The sequence below is a fragment of the Mercenaria mercenaria genome, chromosome 9 (genome assembly GCF_021730395.1).
Source record: "Mercenaria mercenaria strain notata chromosome 9, MADL_Memer_1, whole genome shotgun sequence".
Classification (NCBI taxonomy): Eukaryota; Metazoa; Mollusca; class Bivalvia; order Venerida; family Veneridae; genus Mercenaria; species Mercenaria mercenaria.
The window spans coordinates 5,753,801-5,771,837 of record NC_069369.1 but is presented as its reverse complement, the minus strand read 5'-3'; the positions used below and the strand labels follow the sequence as shown (position 1 = coordinate 5,771,837).

The 18,037-nt window shown below is 36.2% G+C and overlaps 2 protein-coding genes across 7 annotated transcripts in view; one reads left to right on the top strand and one right to left on the bottom strand.

Moving 5' to 3' along the window:
- LOC123547664 (LIM domain-binding protein 2-like) overlaps positions 1–18,037 on the bottom strand; it is a 43,218-nt gene that overhangs the window by 11,836 nt on the left and 13,345 nt on the right. For 4 of the 6 annotated variants that reach the window (XM_053550739.1, XM_053550741.1, XM_053550742.1 and 1 more), the window contains exons 3-6: positions 16,725–16,897; positions 11,695–11,841; positions 8,646–8,723; positions 6,375–6,504 (exon numbers count right to left, since the gene is read on the bottom strand). In XM_053550739.1, the coding sequence (XP_053406714.1) occupies positions 6,375–6,504; positions 8,646–8,723; positions 11,695–11,841; positions 16,725–16,897 (528 nt within the window). The remainder of the gene's footprint in view (positions 1–6,374; positions 6,505–8,645; positions 8,724–11,694; positions 11,842–16,724; positions 16,898–18,037) is intronic. The other 2 variants (XM_053550740.1, XM_053550744.1) reach the window with 1 other exon arrangement.
- LOC123538577 (tigger transposable element-derived protein 4-like) lies at positions 569–6,360 on the top strand. Its single transcript, XM_045322786.2, has 2 exons — positions 569–1,191; positions 1,591–6,360. Exons 1-2 carry the CDS (start codon positions 639–641, stop codon positions 2,616–2,618), a joined length of 1,581 nt encoding a protein of 526 aa, XP_045178721.2. The 5' UTR covers positions 569–638; the 3' UTR covers positions 2,619–6,360.

Genomic DNA, 18,037 nt, shown 5'->3' with positions numbered 1-18,037 from the left:
TTTTATCTCCGCGGCGGAGAGCAGCATCGGTCTTGCGGTACTATCGATTTTTGTTTTCTCGAAAATAAAACCAGTAAAATATTGTTGTATTTGTTGTTTTACCTTTTTGAATTATCTATTTTGAATAAATAAATACAGTCAATATTGTGGATGCGACCACGTGTCCTCAGCGACCATTTGTCTTTAACGACCACTTTGAATTCCCCCCGAACAATTTTACTATTAAAATATTTGTGCTAAACGACTTTTGTCTAACGCGACCAGCGACCGCTGATTTTCGGCAAAATTGACTGATCTTTTTTTGTTAAGCGACCGCTAAAATTTAACTATGTCCATATTAAATCATCTTTACATCAAACACTGCCGCCGATTAATTATGAGAACGTGTTGACACTTAATTCTCGATTGCAAAAGGTGAGAAATGTAAGTAACATCTGATGGGATCCCGCAATCACTGCATAATTACCAAAAGCCAGAGACCGATATGACCAATCAAATTCGTCGTTGTTTTTAAGATCCGCCCATTTTTTCTAAAAATATTTTGACCTTGATAAATATGGAAACTCGCATATCGTGTTATACATGTTTTTGTACTCAATATTGAAAGCTATCCTATGTGTAATTGACTGATCTTGAATATGTCTAAACGGAAAGTGTTAACGTTGGATGATAGAGCTCGTGTGTTGGAATTAAGTAAGAACAAAAGTGCTCGTAAAATAGCTGAAGAAATGGGCGTAGGAAAAACCCAGATCCAAAATATTCTGAAACGGAAAGCGGAAGTGTTAGAGGATATTGAAAACAATGTTTCAGGTGACCGTAAACGTGCGAGGAGAGTAACTGTTCACGAGGATGTTAACAATTTGGTATATGAGTGGTTTAAGGACGTGACTGCTAGGAGATTGCCCGTGTCTGGGCCTATCTTGTGCACTCAAGCTCTTAAGTTCGCGAGTGATCTTGGGGACATTAACTTTAAGGCATCGACGGGATGGCTTGCTTCATTCTTGAAACGTAATAACATTGTGTTAGGGACAATGTCTGGGGAGAGGGGAGATGTCAATAAAGACACGGTAACTGACTGGAAATCAAAACTCCCAACAGTGTGTGATGGATATGATCCGAAGGACATATTCAATATGGATGAGACTGGTTTGTTCTTCCGAGACACAACAAGGAAATCGTATCATTTCAAAGGTAAGAAAAAAAAAAAAACACTCACCAATCGTTTAGGAAATACAAATGTTTTATCTGCAAATTTATGCATTTATCGAAATAATATCATTTAAAATAATATCTTGACATAGATACGAAAATGTACGAGGTCACTGCTTCTCTGACGTACCTTGTGGGCGAATAAACGTAAAAATTCATTTTATTGAGCATGTCAATAGAATGTTGTAAACATTCTTTCTACTGTATTTTCTGATAAAAAAAATGTTCAGTCTGGTAAATATTTAGGCCTTGCCTGTCCAAATGTCATGCCAGTCTCACCTACACTTGAGATGTCTAGTTGCCATTAATATTTTTAACCTCATTCATATTTTTAATCTCACAATTCTTCTTGTAGACTAAAGCTATTTTTTCATTTTATAGATTCAGAACTGGTTGGTGGAAAACGCTCTAAGGAACGCATTACTGTTTCGCTGTGTGCTTCTATGACCGGGGAGAAGCTCAAACCACTAGTGATTGGTAAAGCTGCACGTCCGAGATGCTTCAGCAAAATAGATCCGGAAAAACTACCTGTGACCTACAGAAACAACAAAAAAGCGTGGATGACCGGTGAACTCATGACAGAATGGCTAAGGACGGTTGACAAACAAATGAAGAAACAACGCAGGAACATCTTGTTATTCTTGGACAACGCGCCTGCACATCCGGACTTTGAACTTAACAATGTTAAACTTGTCTTCTTGCCACCTAATACAACTGCTCTTTCGCAGCCAATGGACCAGGGTATCATTCAGGCTCTTAAGTTGAAGTTCAGGAATCGTCAGCTCTCGTACATTGTGTCACAAATGGAACGTACGGATAAAGTTGGTTCACAAGTGTTAAAGGAAATTTCCATTCTAGATGCTATTTACTGGATTAACGGTTCGTGGAAGGAGGTGACTCCAACCACAATTCAGAAGTGTTTCGCAAAGTGTGGATTTGATCAGATAAGTGAAAGTGATCTTGTTGTTAATGAATGTGATAGTGATGATGATAGTGATGATGATGATGTTGAAGTGCCCTTAGCTGTCTTAAGAATGTCTCATGAGTTGTTCGGGTGTGAATACCACGAATTGGTAGATTTAGATAAATCTGTTCCGACGTGCGACGAGAATAATTCCATTGTTGACTGGGATAAGAATGCAGGTGATATCTTAATTGAACTGCAGTCAAGCAAAGATGTTTGTGATAATGATGAGTGTGATGATGGTGTTGACTCAGACAGACCTGAAACTGTGATCACAATGTCTGAGGCTAGTGATATGCTTGATAAACTGAAAATGTTTGCTCTCAGTAAAGGACAGGATAAGTGGCTTGATAACATTATGGATTTGCAAGACATGTTTGTAAGTTGCCGTGCAGAGACTCAATGTAAGCAGACTAGAATTCATGAGTTTTTTGAAAGAAAATAAAAACTTGGAACTGACATAACTTACAGGCAATTGCAAGTTTGAAATTCAACTTCATATGACATGAAAACTGTTGTGTAATGTAATGAAATCATTTTAGATAGAAAATGGTGAAATTCAGTTGATTTTATCACACACTTTATTACACTTCAAAGTTTTATTGATGTATGTAATTATGTAATGTAATGAAATCATTTTAGATAGAAAATGGTGAAATTCAGTTGATTTTATCACACACTTTATTACACTTCAAAGTTTTATTGATGTATGTAATTATGTCATGCATATGTTAATATTTCTTTTGAAACACTTGCATAAAATGAAGAAAATTTTAAACTATTAAACTGATATTAATAACATGTTTTTTATCTGCATCCTTACCCAATGTGTCTCTTACATACACCACGTGAAAACCGAGTGACAACTTAAGTCCAATATATTATGCCCAATTTCCGTACTTTGTCTTAAGAGACCGTTGTCTTAAGAGACCACTTTTTGCCTGTCCCTTGGGTGGTCTCTTAACACAAGATTGACTGTAGCAGCTGATTCAATATTTCAGAATGGTATCTTTCAAAATGACATGAGCTTCTCAATTCAAACCGATAACAAAAGGTGTGATAGTCTTTTTGTCACGATCAAATAGCCAGTAATTACCGGCAATTAACGTGTCACCTCGTGTCAATTATGTTGTTCACAGTTTGATCTCGGTTGACGATAATTCTCGATCTTTAATTAGTATCATAGTTTTTGTGATTTATTAACATTTCTTTGATCAAAATACTTTTAAATTTATATGAAATTAATTTTGTTTGAAAGAAAAATAAACCATTCGATCTTTTACGGAACGTAACGGCAATCTTAGATTTTAGCAGTGACAGTAAGCGCGGGGAGTAGTTTCCCTTTACCAAAATGGCAAACATCGGTAACAAACTTGTTTCGAAGTTGGAAAATTGTCTATACCTGTGTATTATGCGCACCCACGATTCGGGGGTGGTCCCAGGGGTAAAAAAAACTGCGCATTATACATGGGTATCTACGGTAAACTTTCTCTGCAATGCACTGCAAATATCTGCAAAAATGATTGTTCAAATCAACATGCAAAAACACTTCATCTACTAGGGTCAAATAATGTTGGCCTTTTAAAAAAACTGACAGTTTTGTTGGAGCAAAGCAAACAAAAACTTTCACAATGATTATCAAAAGATGGTCCAACCACATATTCCTCTATACAGGATCTAAACATACTTTCAGATATTGACTAAAACCGCAACTATTTGACATTTAAGTCCAAAAGACTACAGAAAACTTCTTAAAACAAGAAAACACACTGTGTTATTGTCAGAAAGCGACAAACTTTAATGGCAAAAATATTTCGAAGCAAACTAACAAGAGGGCCATAATGGCCCTATATCACTCACCTGAGTACCATTGCTCTTAATGATAAGAACAAGTTTTGATATAGATCACATAGGCATACACATTATCATAAAGATAAATATTTTCTTGTAACAGTCCCTTTTGACCTATGGGTCACATACTAGTCAGGGCCAATCTCCATACCAAGTTTGAGGGTCCTAGGCTCAAATGCTGCATTTTTGTACTAGCATGACTATTCCTTACCCTGGAAGACTTAAATAACATTTAAAACAAATCTCATTAGAAGCTGCTAACGTATATTCATTTACATAAACAATAAAGGGAGGTAATTTGTCATAAATTCAGTCAATATGTATCTAAACTATATAAATCCGGTATAATAATAATAATAATAATAAATCCATTTTTATTAAAATTTCTTACCATGGAAGACATAAATGACATTTCAAACCAATCTCATTAGAAACTGCTAGGTATATTCATTTACATAAAAAATCAAGGGAGGTAATTTGTCATATATTCAGTCAATATGTATCTTCACTGATTGTCCAAGTCCATCTGATTGAATAAGTGAAATTTCAGATCAGTATCTTCGTTAGTTACAGAGATATACCCATTTTAATTTGAAATAAAGGGAGGTAATTTAACATAAAATCAGTCCATAGTTATCTACCCTAATTGTCTCAGTCCAACTAATGACAATAATGAAATGTCAAATGAGTCCTACAAGTAATTACTGATATAAATCCATTTTAATTAAAATCAGGGGAGGTAATCAGATATAAAATAACTCCAGAACCTGTGACTGAATCTGACAGATTCATCATGGAATCCAAGATTTATTGTTGCTGAAGATATTTTGCAAGTTTATATCAAACCAAACCATAAATGAAGTCTCTATATGGCTGCAAAAGCCAAAATAGCAAATTTTGGACCTTTAAGGGGCCATAACTCTGGAACCCATGATGGTATAAGGCTAGTTTTCAAAGGTGCAAGTTTGATTAAAGTTGATTGCAAAATGTTGTCTCTATTGTGTTCACAAGCAAAAAACAGCAAATTCTGGCCCTTTAAGGGACCATAACTCTGAAACCCATGACGGGATCTGGCTAGTTTTCATAAGGAACCGAGATATTATGCTAATACAAGTTGTGTGCATGTTTGATTAAAGCTGATTGCAAAATGTTGTATCAATTGTGTTCACAAGCCAAAAATAGCAAATTTTGGCCCTTTAAGGGGCCATAACTTTGGAACCCATGAGGGGATCTGGCCAGTTTTTGAAAGAAACCGAGATATTATGCCAATACAAGTTGTGTGCAAGTTTGATTAAAATTGATTGAAAACTGTGGTGTCTATCATGTTCACAAGAAATTGTGAACGGACGGACGGATGACGGGCGATCACAAAAGCTCACCTTGTCACTATGTGACAGGTGAGCTAAAAAAGCAAAAAAGGAGGTTAGAGTATTCATAAACAAGATTTGAAAAAGAAGGAGTTGAAAGTAAGTAACTGTAGTTTTGAAAGTTCCTTCCTTAAGAATGAAAATTATCTGTTCATTTAAGAAATAATATATAGCAGAACTATATTCACACTGTATATAACCAACTCGTATTGCGGAGATACTAAAGTATGTTAAAACATGGTTCCGCTATATATCATTTCGATTCTAATATGTATTTTATGTAAACAAGTAGAGGAAATAGGGAAGCTCTATTTCACATCAAAAAATGTAGTATGTCCACGTGACTTAAAAACATAGTGTTTTAACTGTGTTTAAATACGGAAAGTAACATGTTCTGCAGAATAACTTAGAGAGTGTGTAGATATCTACTGAGTTATTCTACGCGTCTAATAATATAAAAATAAAATGTGTGTGAATTAAGTGTAACACCGGTTTGTTATATAACTTTGATTCTGAAATGTCTTTTATATGAAGTAGTAGATCAGTTGTGGTAGCACTCTATCAGCCAAATACTGTGTCCATCTGACAACAATTTTCCATGTTTTAAAGGAAAAGTGCATGGATTTTTCATATTAGAATAATTAAAAAATTGTTAAGTTAATTTTCCTATAGAATTATATAAAATACTATATTACAATTCCTGTTTTAGTACAAAAGTTCAGAAGTATTGCATAAAATCAGAGTAAGGAAGAAATTACATAGCTATATTATGCAAATACCAATTTCAAGTTATTTAATCAAATACCGAGTACATCAGAAAACTGAATCTTGAGCTTCATCTGTGACAAAATAACACTAAATCACCCCTGTGTGGTTTGAGTTGTGAAACTTATGCTGTATATGTGTAACCACTTCTGATTATAAACAAACAGATTCCTTCAATCACAGAATATAAATTTTCTGACTGGTCAAACAGGAGTTACCTTTTCCTGGTGGTGAGACCATTCTCTGCCATTTCTGGAAGAGTGTTGTTTTGAGACAATCTCGTGGGTTCAAACCATACGCCTTGTGCCGTGACATCAACTCCTGCATGGGCTCCAGTATCACACACAACTATAAAAAGTACAGACAACTCTGTGTATTCTTTACATTTACTTGAGGAAATCCTTGCTAACTATATCTATCCTTATTCTCAAACTAAAAATGAATCTTTTTCCAGAACATTATACTCCGAAAGTGAGTCTTATAAATGTATATGCTTTAATTGTCTTAAATATGTCAGTACGTTTATCCCTATATTTTCAAAATCTACACAACAATATTTTTCATTAGTTCTCTATATGAATACAATCCAGAAGAAAATGTACTGAAATATGAAACAAGAGCTCATAGAACACGAAATGCTCCCCTTGATGCATTCAGTAATTGAACAAGGAACAGAAATTGTTTGGTCACTGTACACGTAAGTTCTACTGTTCTGGGTCAATGTGACCTTGACCTTTGACTTACTGACCTCAAAACCAATAGGGGTCATCTGCTGGTGATGACCAACCTCCCTATCAACTTTTATGATCCTAGGCCCAAGACTTCTTGAGTTATCATTCGGAAACCGTTTAACTGTTCCGGGTCACTGTGACCTTGACCTATGACCTCAAAATAAATAGGGATCATCTGCTGATCATGATCAATCTCCCTATCAAATTTCGTGATCCTAGGCCCAAGCGTTCTCAAGTTAACATCCAGAAACTGTTTATCTATTCCCGGTCACTGTGACCTTGACCTTCAACCTACTGATCTCAAAATCAATAAGGGTTATCTGCTGGTCATGACTAACATTCCTATCAACTTTCATGATCCTAGGCCTAAGCGTTCTTGAGTAATCATCTGGAAACCATTTAACTGTTATAGGTCATTGTGACCTTGATCTTTGACCTACTGACCTCAAAATCAATAGGGGTCATCTGCTGGTTATGACCAACCTCCCAATCAACTTTCATGATCCTAGGCCCAAGTGTTCTTGAGTTATAATCCAGAAACGGATTGGTCTACATACCGACCGACCGACTGACCAACCGAAAGACATTCTGCAAAACAATATATCCCTCCTTCTTTGAAGAGGGCCATAAATATGGTAAAGTCAAATTCTTAATAAAAGACTGAATATGCACAATTACCTTGAATGCACTGTTTGTAAGACATTCTTGAGTGACAACTTTCCTCCCTTACCATCACGAATGGGTGTAGTTTGTGAGACCCTTTGACATTTTCCCGTACTTACTCATATGAAGTTAGCAGTAAACATGGTGTTTGTGAGACTCTGTCTTTCACTTACAGTACATGTACTCCTAGCAAGTTAAGCATCAAGTTTTAGCCTGATAATCAATGTATGGTAGTATTTAACCCATTTACCAAGAAAGTTAAGCATGTAGGTCAGGAGACATTGAATTCTAGCACCTAGAGAAAGATTTGTGAGTACCAAGTTGATATTTTCACCCACTTACCAGTGTACAGGTTAAATGAGAATCTTGGGATCCTGTCTTGCTAACAATATTACCTACATACCAATAAATAGTTGAGTAGTTTGAGACATTGTCATATTGATATCTGTATATACTTACCTGGGGGTAGTAAAGTATGTGGCGGGAAACCTCATCCTGTTGATATTTTACTCACTGGCCTGTAGATATTTAAGCATAAAGTATGTAATAGATCCTATCTTGTTCATAAATTTACTTATTAACCTGTACATGGTTAAGTATGTTGTGTAAGACCCAACCTTGTTGACATTTTACCCACTTACCTGCAGATGGTTAAGTATGTATGTATGTACAAGACCCAATCTTGCTGACATTTTACCCAGTTACTAAGTCTTAGTACGGGAGCCCATCTAGTTAATATTTTTATAAGTTTAAATGAACATAATCTAGTATGAAGTGCGACCATGTCTAGTGGTACTGTTATCAACTTATATGAAGGAAATTATACAAGTTTGTGAGACCCTGTCCTGTTGACATCTTTACCACATAGATAAGTGCCCAGTTCCAGTCTGTGTTACTATAAATTTCTACTTATTACAAGAATATATTAAGCAGGCAATTAATAATTATGCATAGTATTATTTTTGTCCACTTACCTGAAGGAAGTTAAGCTTTTAGTTTGTACTACCCTGTCTTGTGACATTTTGACCCACTTTACCTAACAAAGTTTACCTTTTAGTTTGTGAGAATTGTCTTGTGATATTTTTACCAACTTACCCGAAGGAAGTTAAGAGTGTAGTTAGTGAGACCCTGTCTTGTGATATTTTTACCCAACTGCTCCACCATTGCTGGTTCCTATAACAAAAACATCATTTGTTACTAACAAAAAAACAACTTTTGTTTCACCAAATTAAATTCGAAGCTGATCCAAATCTTTACTGACCATTTTATAAAGACAAAACAACACGCATTCAGAAGAAATGCGGAAATAATTTTGTACTTTTTATATTGATTCTGTTTTTACATGAAAAGTTTTTTAAACTCGACTAGGCAATAGAAATTTGTTCCATTATTGTTGACTAAATACTAATAATAACCACAGTATAATCTAGAGCTTTTCAAGTAGTTTATTTAAAACACATTTTGGTGAAGTTGGAAATATAGCAGAAAAATTTCTTCACATTTAATTGGTCGCATAGTAAAACTGAGATTAAATATTGATAAAACCCATGGATGCTCCCCAAAATTTGCATATTAAAAGAACTAAGTGGAATTTACTGACTGGGCACATACATAAAGTTTAAAGGGCAATACCTCATTGAAAACTCATTCCAATGGAAAATGAAGAAAATATGCGCACCTCCTCTTGAGAGTGAAATGTCCTATGAAATTTTGCTAAATTTCAAGCAGTGGTTGCTGAGAAATACTCCTATGATGGTGCTATAGTTTACAAATGTTGAATAATCAAAGGGCAATAAATCAGTGAAAAATCATCAAAACGAAACACAAAGATAATATGCTTATCTCCTCTTGATAGTACAGCTTCCTATGAAGTATGGCTACAGGCTGAGAAATACTCTCAACAGGAATTTTACTATAATATACTCCTGTAGAATAATCAAAGGGCAATAACTAAACATAAAATCAACCGTCCGGAACATGAAGATAATATGCGCATCTCCTCTTGATGATGAACCTTCCTATGAAGTATAGCTAAAGTCCAACCAATGGTTGCTGAGAAATACCCAGGACAAGAATTGTACTATAGTATATTGTTGAATAATCAAAGGGCAATAACTGTTTGGACTTTATATTCAAATTGTAATGCACATATAAATAGTGACCTGGAATAACATTCATTCATGGCGTTTTATATTTAAAGAGGGTTTCACATCTTTAAACTAGAGGTGTTTTTGAGAAAAGAGCATGTCTCCCACAACTGCCTAATCATCTGAATATCAATGCTGTCTTTGTATACTGTTTGTGGGCCTACTGGTATTAGCATGTTGGAGTAACTGGTCTACAACGCTGTATCAGTAATTATGTTCAAGGGTAATGAAGTGCCTGGGCCGATTTGGCTAGTTATCGAACTTGGCCGAGGACTTATTAGCAAACACATTTTGTTCAAGTTTGGTGAAGATCGAATGAGAAATGTTCGACATAGTGCGGACAAGCTTTGTGACAGACGCACACACACACACGCACACAGACAGAGTATATCAATATGTCTCCTACACCACTGTGTGGTGGGAGATATAATTATGACAATTTTCTATCAATCATGCTAAGCAACAAGTCATTTGGCATAAATTCAAATAAATCAGTTTTAAGAAAATATATAATGATGTCATTAACTTCAATTTCTGGCATGATATACAAGAGAATTTAGAGTCATTCCTTTCATATTTCATTCAGTATGCCTTAACTGTTACCCTGTTAAATCTCTAAAATGAACTGGTCCATCATTCAATTTGAGATAATCACTGAAAATTTACTGACTGAATGGCGAACAGAGCAGACCATGTTTAGCCTGCACATCTTGCCAGCACTCAGGTCACAATGGCAAAATCACTTGCTGCCAGCAGTCTAAAGGTTAAACTTGGAAGTGTAGAAATCATTGGTCTAAAACAATGATGCAAAATACATGCATGACTGTACCAATTTAAATTTGGTGTCTTAACATAAAATCTCATAACCTCATAGCATTTGGGTGATGCATAAAAATTATTTACAGCTTTTGTTTGAGCTAGCATTGTTTTTATCAAAAATATTTTTGTATATTCAACACTGTTCCTGAAACATGAAATTGTTCTTAGGAATTAACGAACAACTTCAACTCATGAAAAATTGTGAACAGTGACTATGCCAGTGATATCTTAGAAAAATATCTCAAAAACTCCAGAATTACAGGAATGGCTTTGCCTTGAAATACCAGCAGAAATACAGATATCATTTTGATTCAATAATGTTCTTAGGCAATACTATTTTAGGAAAATCTCATGTTCAAAGATTCATAAGTTTAATCTCTGCAACAGCTAGAGGACTGTTCTCCTAAAATAACTTTGCTAGTGATGGGAAGCCTGTAAACTTTTGTATGAATGAAGTTTGTGAAATCACGGAACACAACTGTCTGTCATGCTACCACTTGTGGATTGTGTTTTCTTATACAACCTTCAGCCAGGTTAGCTGAGATTAAATGATGACAGACTGTTTCCTTTCATTGTAAATAAAGGTCAAAGTGCAAGGGCTTGGTGCAAAACTATTGTAAGTGTAAGTAAATAAAGAACAAGATACAATAGTTTTGCGCCAAGCCCTCGTCACTATGTGCTACTTAGGACCTAAGCATCTTTATAAGAACATGAAAGAATTCCAACCTTGGTCAGAACTGATTTATAGTGGAAAATTAATCTTTAACCTTCAAAATAGTGCCCTTCACCACTCCCTTTCCCTCACTTTCAGAATGAAATATTTGAAAAAGAATCAAACTCTATAAATTGTTGATGCAACCCATACTGATAGTTACTGTAGTGTCACATTGTTATTTAACCTTTAGCCTGCTAGCAGCAAGTGATTTTGCCTTTGCGACCAGTGCAGACCAAGATCAGCCTGCACATCCATGTTGATCATGGTCTGCACTGTACGCTATTCTGTCAGTAAATTTTAAGTAAACACCCCTTTGAATCATGTGGTACTGCCCAAACTGAATGAAAGACCGGTCCATTTAAGAAATTTAGCAGGGTAAACTTCCCAAATCTTTATAAAAATGTAAAACACTTTGCCAGAAATTACAGAAAATAACATCATACAGCTGAGTAAGTATACATACATCGGTTACCTCGTTAGCGCCCATCTGCATTGCTATAACACTGCGTGGAATCAATTCCCGATGTTGTCGTACCGCAAAATGCCATGAACGGATTCTCATCAAGTCATCAAACGTGAATTCTAGCACTAATCTACCTTCAGTTACAACCTGGAATAATAACAAAGATCAGTTACACCACCTGCACTACTGCAGCTGACCATGTAAAATGCATTCTGACCAGAACAGCTACCCAACATTTAAATACTTGCATTATTTTTGCCAAAATATAAGATAGTATAACTCCTTTAAAACTTAACATTTTTTTTAATGAAAATCGTAACATAAATGTAACAATTAACTAAATAATTTCATCATCAATGAGGTAATTATAACCGGTCAAAATAATAACTTCTGAACAGTATATGCGTGACATCCAGAGAAACAAAGGAAGTATGTGTTCAGGTCACCTGGGTAGAACAACCGATCTTCTGTAAGCCAGCTGGATGGCTTCCTCACATGAAGAATTCAACGCCCCTTGTGAGGCTCGAACCCACATCGTTGAGGGGCAAGTGATTTGAAGTCAGCAACCTTAACTACTCGGCCCCGGAGGCTCCCTGCTATGAACAAAACAAGAGCAGGGCAATATACGCCTGCTGTACTATATCGTCGGAGGAGGGTATGTGTGCGTGGTGGGTGGGGGGAGATATGGGGGCGAAATGAAATGTGGCGGTGGGTTGGGGGTTTTAGTATGGCAGCAGGGATGGAATATTAAGAAACAAGAAACTGAAAGTTATTATTATTATAATTTTTTCATGAGGTAGGGGGTGGGAGGGGGGGAAGGTGTTTTGTATTGAATGTGTTTGTGGAGAAGGGTGAGTAATGTGGATTTTGCGCTCCTCAAGTCACTTAAGTAAATGACTTACTTAAAATGCACACCTTTAGTAGTGTGAGAAATGAAAAGGGAGGGAATAAATGGTGGGGAAATGGATATAGTGGGAATATGATGGAATATAAGAAACAATACAAGATAAAAGTTAGTGCAAAGGATGTAACAACAAATATACAAGACGGTCATGATGACCCTGAATCGCTCACCTGGGTAATATGAGCCACATATTTCAAATGGCAAACTGATGCAAAAATATTAGAAAGTAGGTCAGTAGGTCACATTCATTGTCACTGGAAGTCAGTTTTGAGATTGGTGTGCAAAACTGTACATGTCATCAAAATTTCAAGGCTGTATCTTAAAAAACAAGAAAGTAGGTCAGTAGGTCAAGGTCACTGTCAAGTGACTCCTAATCACTTAGGGTCATCAGGTAATTATAATTAAACAGTCTAGGAAATATGATCTGATAATTTTTGAAGTATTTATTCCTATATAACTCACATAACAAGTGACCCCCAGGGCGGGGCCTCTTTTCACCCCAGGGGCATAATTTGAACAATTTTGCTAGAGATCCACTAGGCAATGCTACATACCAAATATCAAAGGCCTAGGCCTTAAACTTTCAGAAAAGAAGATTTTATTTTTTTCCCTATATAAGTCTATGTTAAATTTAGGACCCCAAGGGCAGGGCCTCTTTTCACCCTAGGGGCATAATTTGAACAATTTTGGTAGAGGAACACAAGGCAATGAAACATATCAAATATCAAAAGCCTAGGCCTTGCAGTTTCAGGCAAGAAGATTTTTAATGTTTTTTCCTATATAAGTCTATGTAAAACTTAAGACCCCTCCCCCCCCCAGGCAGGGCCTCTATTCACCCCAGGGGCGTAATTTGAACAATCTTGATAGAGGACCACAAGGCAATGCTTTATACCAAATATCAATGGCCTAGGTCTTGCAGTTTCAGACAAGAAGATTTTCAAAGTTTTTTCCTATACAAGTCTATGTAAACTTGGGCCACCCCGGGGCGGGGCCTCTTTTCACCCCAGGGGCACAATTTGAAAAATCTTCATTAAGGACCATTAGATAATGTCACATGCCAAATATCACGGCTCTATGCCTTGCGGTTTTGGACAAGATTTTTAAAGTTTTTCCTTTTGGTTGCCATGGAAACCAGAGTTTAGCATGGAATTCAATTCTCTGAACAATTTTGAAAGGGGGCCACCCAAGAATCATTCCTGTGAAGTTTGGTGGAATTCTGCCCAGTGGTTTTCAAGAAGATTTTTTTAGAAAATGTTGACGGACGCACGACACACGTCACACAATGGACATTGAGTGGTCACAAAAGCTCACCATGAGCCTTTGGCTCAGGTGAGCTAAAAATAAGTCACTTAGAGCCAATGTTAGAGCAGAAGTGAGGAATTTGTAGGCAGTGGCTGTATAGGTAATTTAAGAAACAATATGCTATATAAGTTAGTGCAACAAGTGTATTTTCTTTGTTGGGAAAGGGGAAGGGGTATTATGGGTGGGAAGTGGGGTAGAGGTGGAGGTCAGAGGAATACTTGTACTAAGAACTATACATTATTAGTGAAATTTTGAAGTGTGCCATAACCCCTACACTAACTTTTTACAAACTTTGACCCCAGTGACCTTGGCTTTTAAGGTAACTGACCATAAATTGGAAGACTTCTCTGCTTTACTATAGTCAATCCTTGTGTGTGAGCTTTGATTATTATAGGAGCAGCAGTTAAGAAGACATGTAAATGACCTGATTTAAATGTTCACCTTTATACACTCTATCAATATAATAAAGGCATAATTTATTCTGACTATAGTAACATAAAACAAGCATCATTCAGGAAGCAGCTGTTCATAATATTGAATTTTCTTCTTTTCAGTCATAACATAATCTTATTTTGCACAACCTATACTTCAATTATAAAACTGGTCAATGGAAAAGTAAAAATTATAGAATGTATTCTCAAATGCATGTACAATGTACCCCAAGAAACTGAGTATCCACTGAACTAAAAAGCTCTCAGTCAGTTTGGACCAGTTTTCTGTTCATCCATTATACAGTAAGAACTTGGTATGTAGTGTAGTGAACATGTTTGTTTAGAAAAAGCGTCCTTATGCGAGTATTGAGAACAAACAGCTATCCAAGTCCTTCATCTAACACAAGTTTTGGAAGTTTTGCAATCAACCCTTGCTATATTATACTTCATTTGCATATCTCCCTCTTTATTCAATGTGATGTGGTCATGATGTCTTATGACATGCTCCTATGTATATATGGCCCACGGTGTAATTTTACAATGCATTTTTCCTCACAAAAATATCATTATATTGATTTTAGGCAAAATTACTATTTATAATTATGATAAAAATGATATTAACTCAGTATAATAGAAAAATTACACTGGAAACTGAGGTCCATAAACAGTTTATAGACTCGGCAGTTAGACAGATGGTGCGATACAGACTTCAGTTAGGCTTAGGCCATGTGACATTTCTGGTCCAGAGTCACACAAGGACCATTTGTGTGAAATTATTTCAAAATCAGGCCTGCAGTTTTATACAAAATGATTTTTAAAGTTTCACAGAAAAGTCACAATACCTCCTGGCGGTCATGTTTTCTGACGAATCGAAATAATTTGAACAATCTTGGTAGAGGATTACAGAAGAAATGTTTGTGTGAAATTATTTCATAATCATACTAGCAGTTTAGGAGGTGATGTCATTTGATGAGTTTTCTATTTTTAGCTCTGGTGGCCCCTATGACTGTGAAATCAAGTGGAATGGTTTAGACCACCCAAGAAACATCCAGGCCAAGTTTCATCAACTTCTTCCACACAAACTAGTTTCAGAGTTGTTGTTTGAAGAAAAGTTTGGACAGATGGATGCCAGACAGTGAGAGATCACAATAGCTCCCCTGAGCACTTTGTGCTCAGATGAGCTAAAAAGGTATTCCTCATAGAATTAATTCAAGCACAGCAGGTCCCTTAAGATAAAGTCTAATCTTCAACAAACTCGAAACAAACTTTTCGTCAAGTCAACGACAGTAAGAAGGCAATTCAATGAAATGACATAGAGCGAAAGTTCAGCTGAAATTTCAGGATAGGATAGGCTGTCATAATGATACTCTCATCTATAAACTAACTTATCACAGTCTCGGCCCTTGCAATACATAAAACTGGTTTTGCCTTGTTCAGTCTGCGTGACCAAAACAAATTGGAAACCAGAGGATTGGAGTTCAGCTCTTTTGTGTGGAAGGTATGATTAGCACTTCATGGAGTTCATAAATGTGAACCTACATAGCTGAATCATGATTTTCATGATTTGGACATTCTTTTATGATTTTCCAAATAATGAAAACCAATATCATGATTACATAAAGTTTTGGTGAAACTATAATCTTTGCTTGAGAAGCCATAAAATGACAAAAATAATGCAAAAAAAGTGTGGCTTCTATCTAAACTGCACCCTCTAACAGATTTCATGCAGTCAACAATACTGCACTTTCGAAATCCTGCAAATACAACAAGAATTTCAACTGTTAAGTGACTGACAAAACTGTACCTAAGCATATTCAATTTTTAGGTTTTTGTTTATTCATTCGTTCTGGCTTTATTCTTGTTTCTCAATAGTTTTTCCACTATATATCGGTGGACAATTCTTTCAGGCATCTTATTCCATACACCAAAGTTGCACTAAGTCACCGTAAATGAAAAACTAAAATTTTACATATTTGTTCACTTAAGTAATTGTAATGGTACAACAATGCTGATTACACTCCAATTTAGGACAGCAAATTCCCTTATAAAGTTTGAAATCCTCCTTTGACCCTCTGAAAGGTTCACATGTATAGGAGTTAATCCTAGTTGATCTGCTGAATCTTCTCCGATTCAGCTGAACTTGCTCTTTCCTACCTAGTTAATCAGTTGCATTCCCTAAGACTCACCTACTTAGATAGCTGAACTCACTCAGACTCACCTAGTAAGTCATGTGAACTCTCTCAGACTCACCTAGTTTGTCAAGTGAACTCTCTCAGACTCACCTAGTTTGTCAAGTGAACTCTCTCAGACTCACCTAGTTTGTCAAGTGAACTTGCTCAAACTCACCAAGTAAATCATCTGTACTTGCTCAGATTCACCACTACTGTACCTACCTTTGTAAACATTGGTTTCCCATGATGCGTAACCATGGTTGCCACATCGCAGTCTAATGTAATGGATGTAGTATGGAATGATTCTTTCGCATGTTTTAAAATGTAGTAGAGATCAGTGACACCGCCTTCAAATATACTTCTGAAGTAGCGGGGAATCAGTGTTCTGCCAATGGCTGAAATAACAGAGACACATTTACTTCAGTCTTTCCAAAAAGATTTTTATGTAACAAATTATTTATTATTAGCAATAGTGAAAGGATTGACGTAACATATTCTATGCTTGTGAAACTCCTTACCCTTACAGTCTAAATATGTTTCTAACAATGACATACATTTAGCAACTGGATATTATAAACGACATGAAAGGAAGAGACTTTCTGAGGTCACAATGCTGTATTGTCATATCTGTTTATTATTATGTTAGCATTAAATACAATGCATTTTTTCCAGATGCAACACCTACTTCAGTGGACCATTTCGATACAAGAATCTACACAGGATACAACATTCCTGGCAATGACAGGCACCTGGGTATAAAACACCAACTTTCTGAAAACCAGCTGAATGCTTTTCAAACATGATGACCAAAGCAGGGCTCAAATCCAGATGTAAAGAGCTAAAACCCAGATGTAAAGAGAGCTCAAACCCAGATGTAAAGCTCAAACCCAGATGTAAAAAGCAAGTAACTGTTAACATAATGGAGGCCCCACATGTGTATTTCATACCCAAATTATAAATTTATGACAACTATCTGAAACTTAAACCCAAATGAGCCGCGCCATGAGAAAACCAACATAGTGGCTTTGCGACTAGCATGGATCCAGACCAGCCTGCGCATCCGTGCAGTCTGGCCAGGATCCATGCGATTCGCTTTCAAAGCCTATTGCAATTAGAGAGACCGTTAGCGAACAGCATGGATCCTGACCAGACTGCGCGGATGCGCAGGCTGGTCTGGATCTATGCTGGTCGCAAAGCCACTATGTTGGTTTTCTCATGGCGCGGCTCAAATGTCTGATGGCTCAGCCTCTTAGAACATGTTGTCTGGAAATGCAGAATCTTCCACAAACAAGCTTCAATATCATAGGTACAATAATGCTGAATAATTTTCCTTAATATTTTGATAAATATTTCTTTCCTTGTATAACATCATTACTACTAAATTTGCTAATGAGTCATAATATTACACCAACTACATGAACTTTTTTTTTGGTGGAAATAACACAACTAGTGTTAAAAAAATCGGCCAGTATTCAACTTTTAAAGTTGGTGGATCAAAAGTCAAAATGTTTCGTGCAGGCTCTGTATTCATTTTA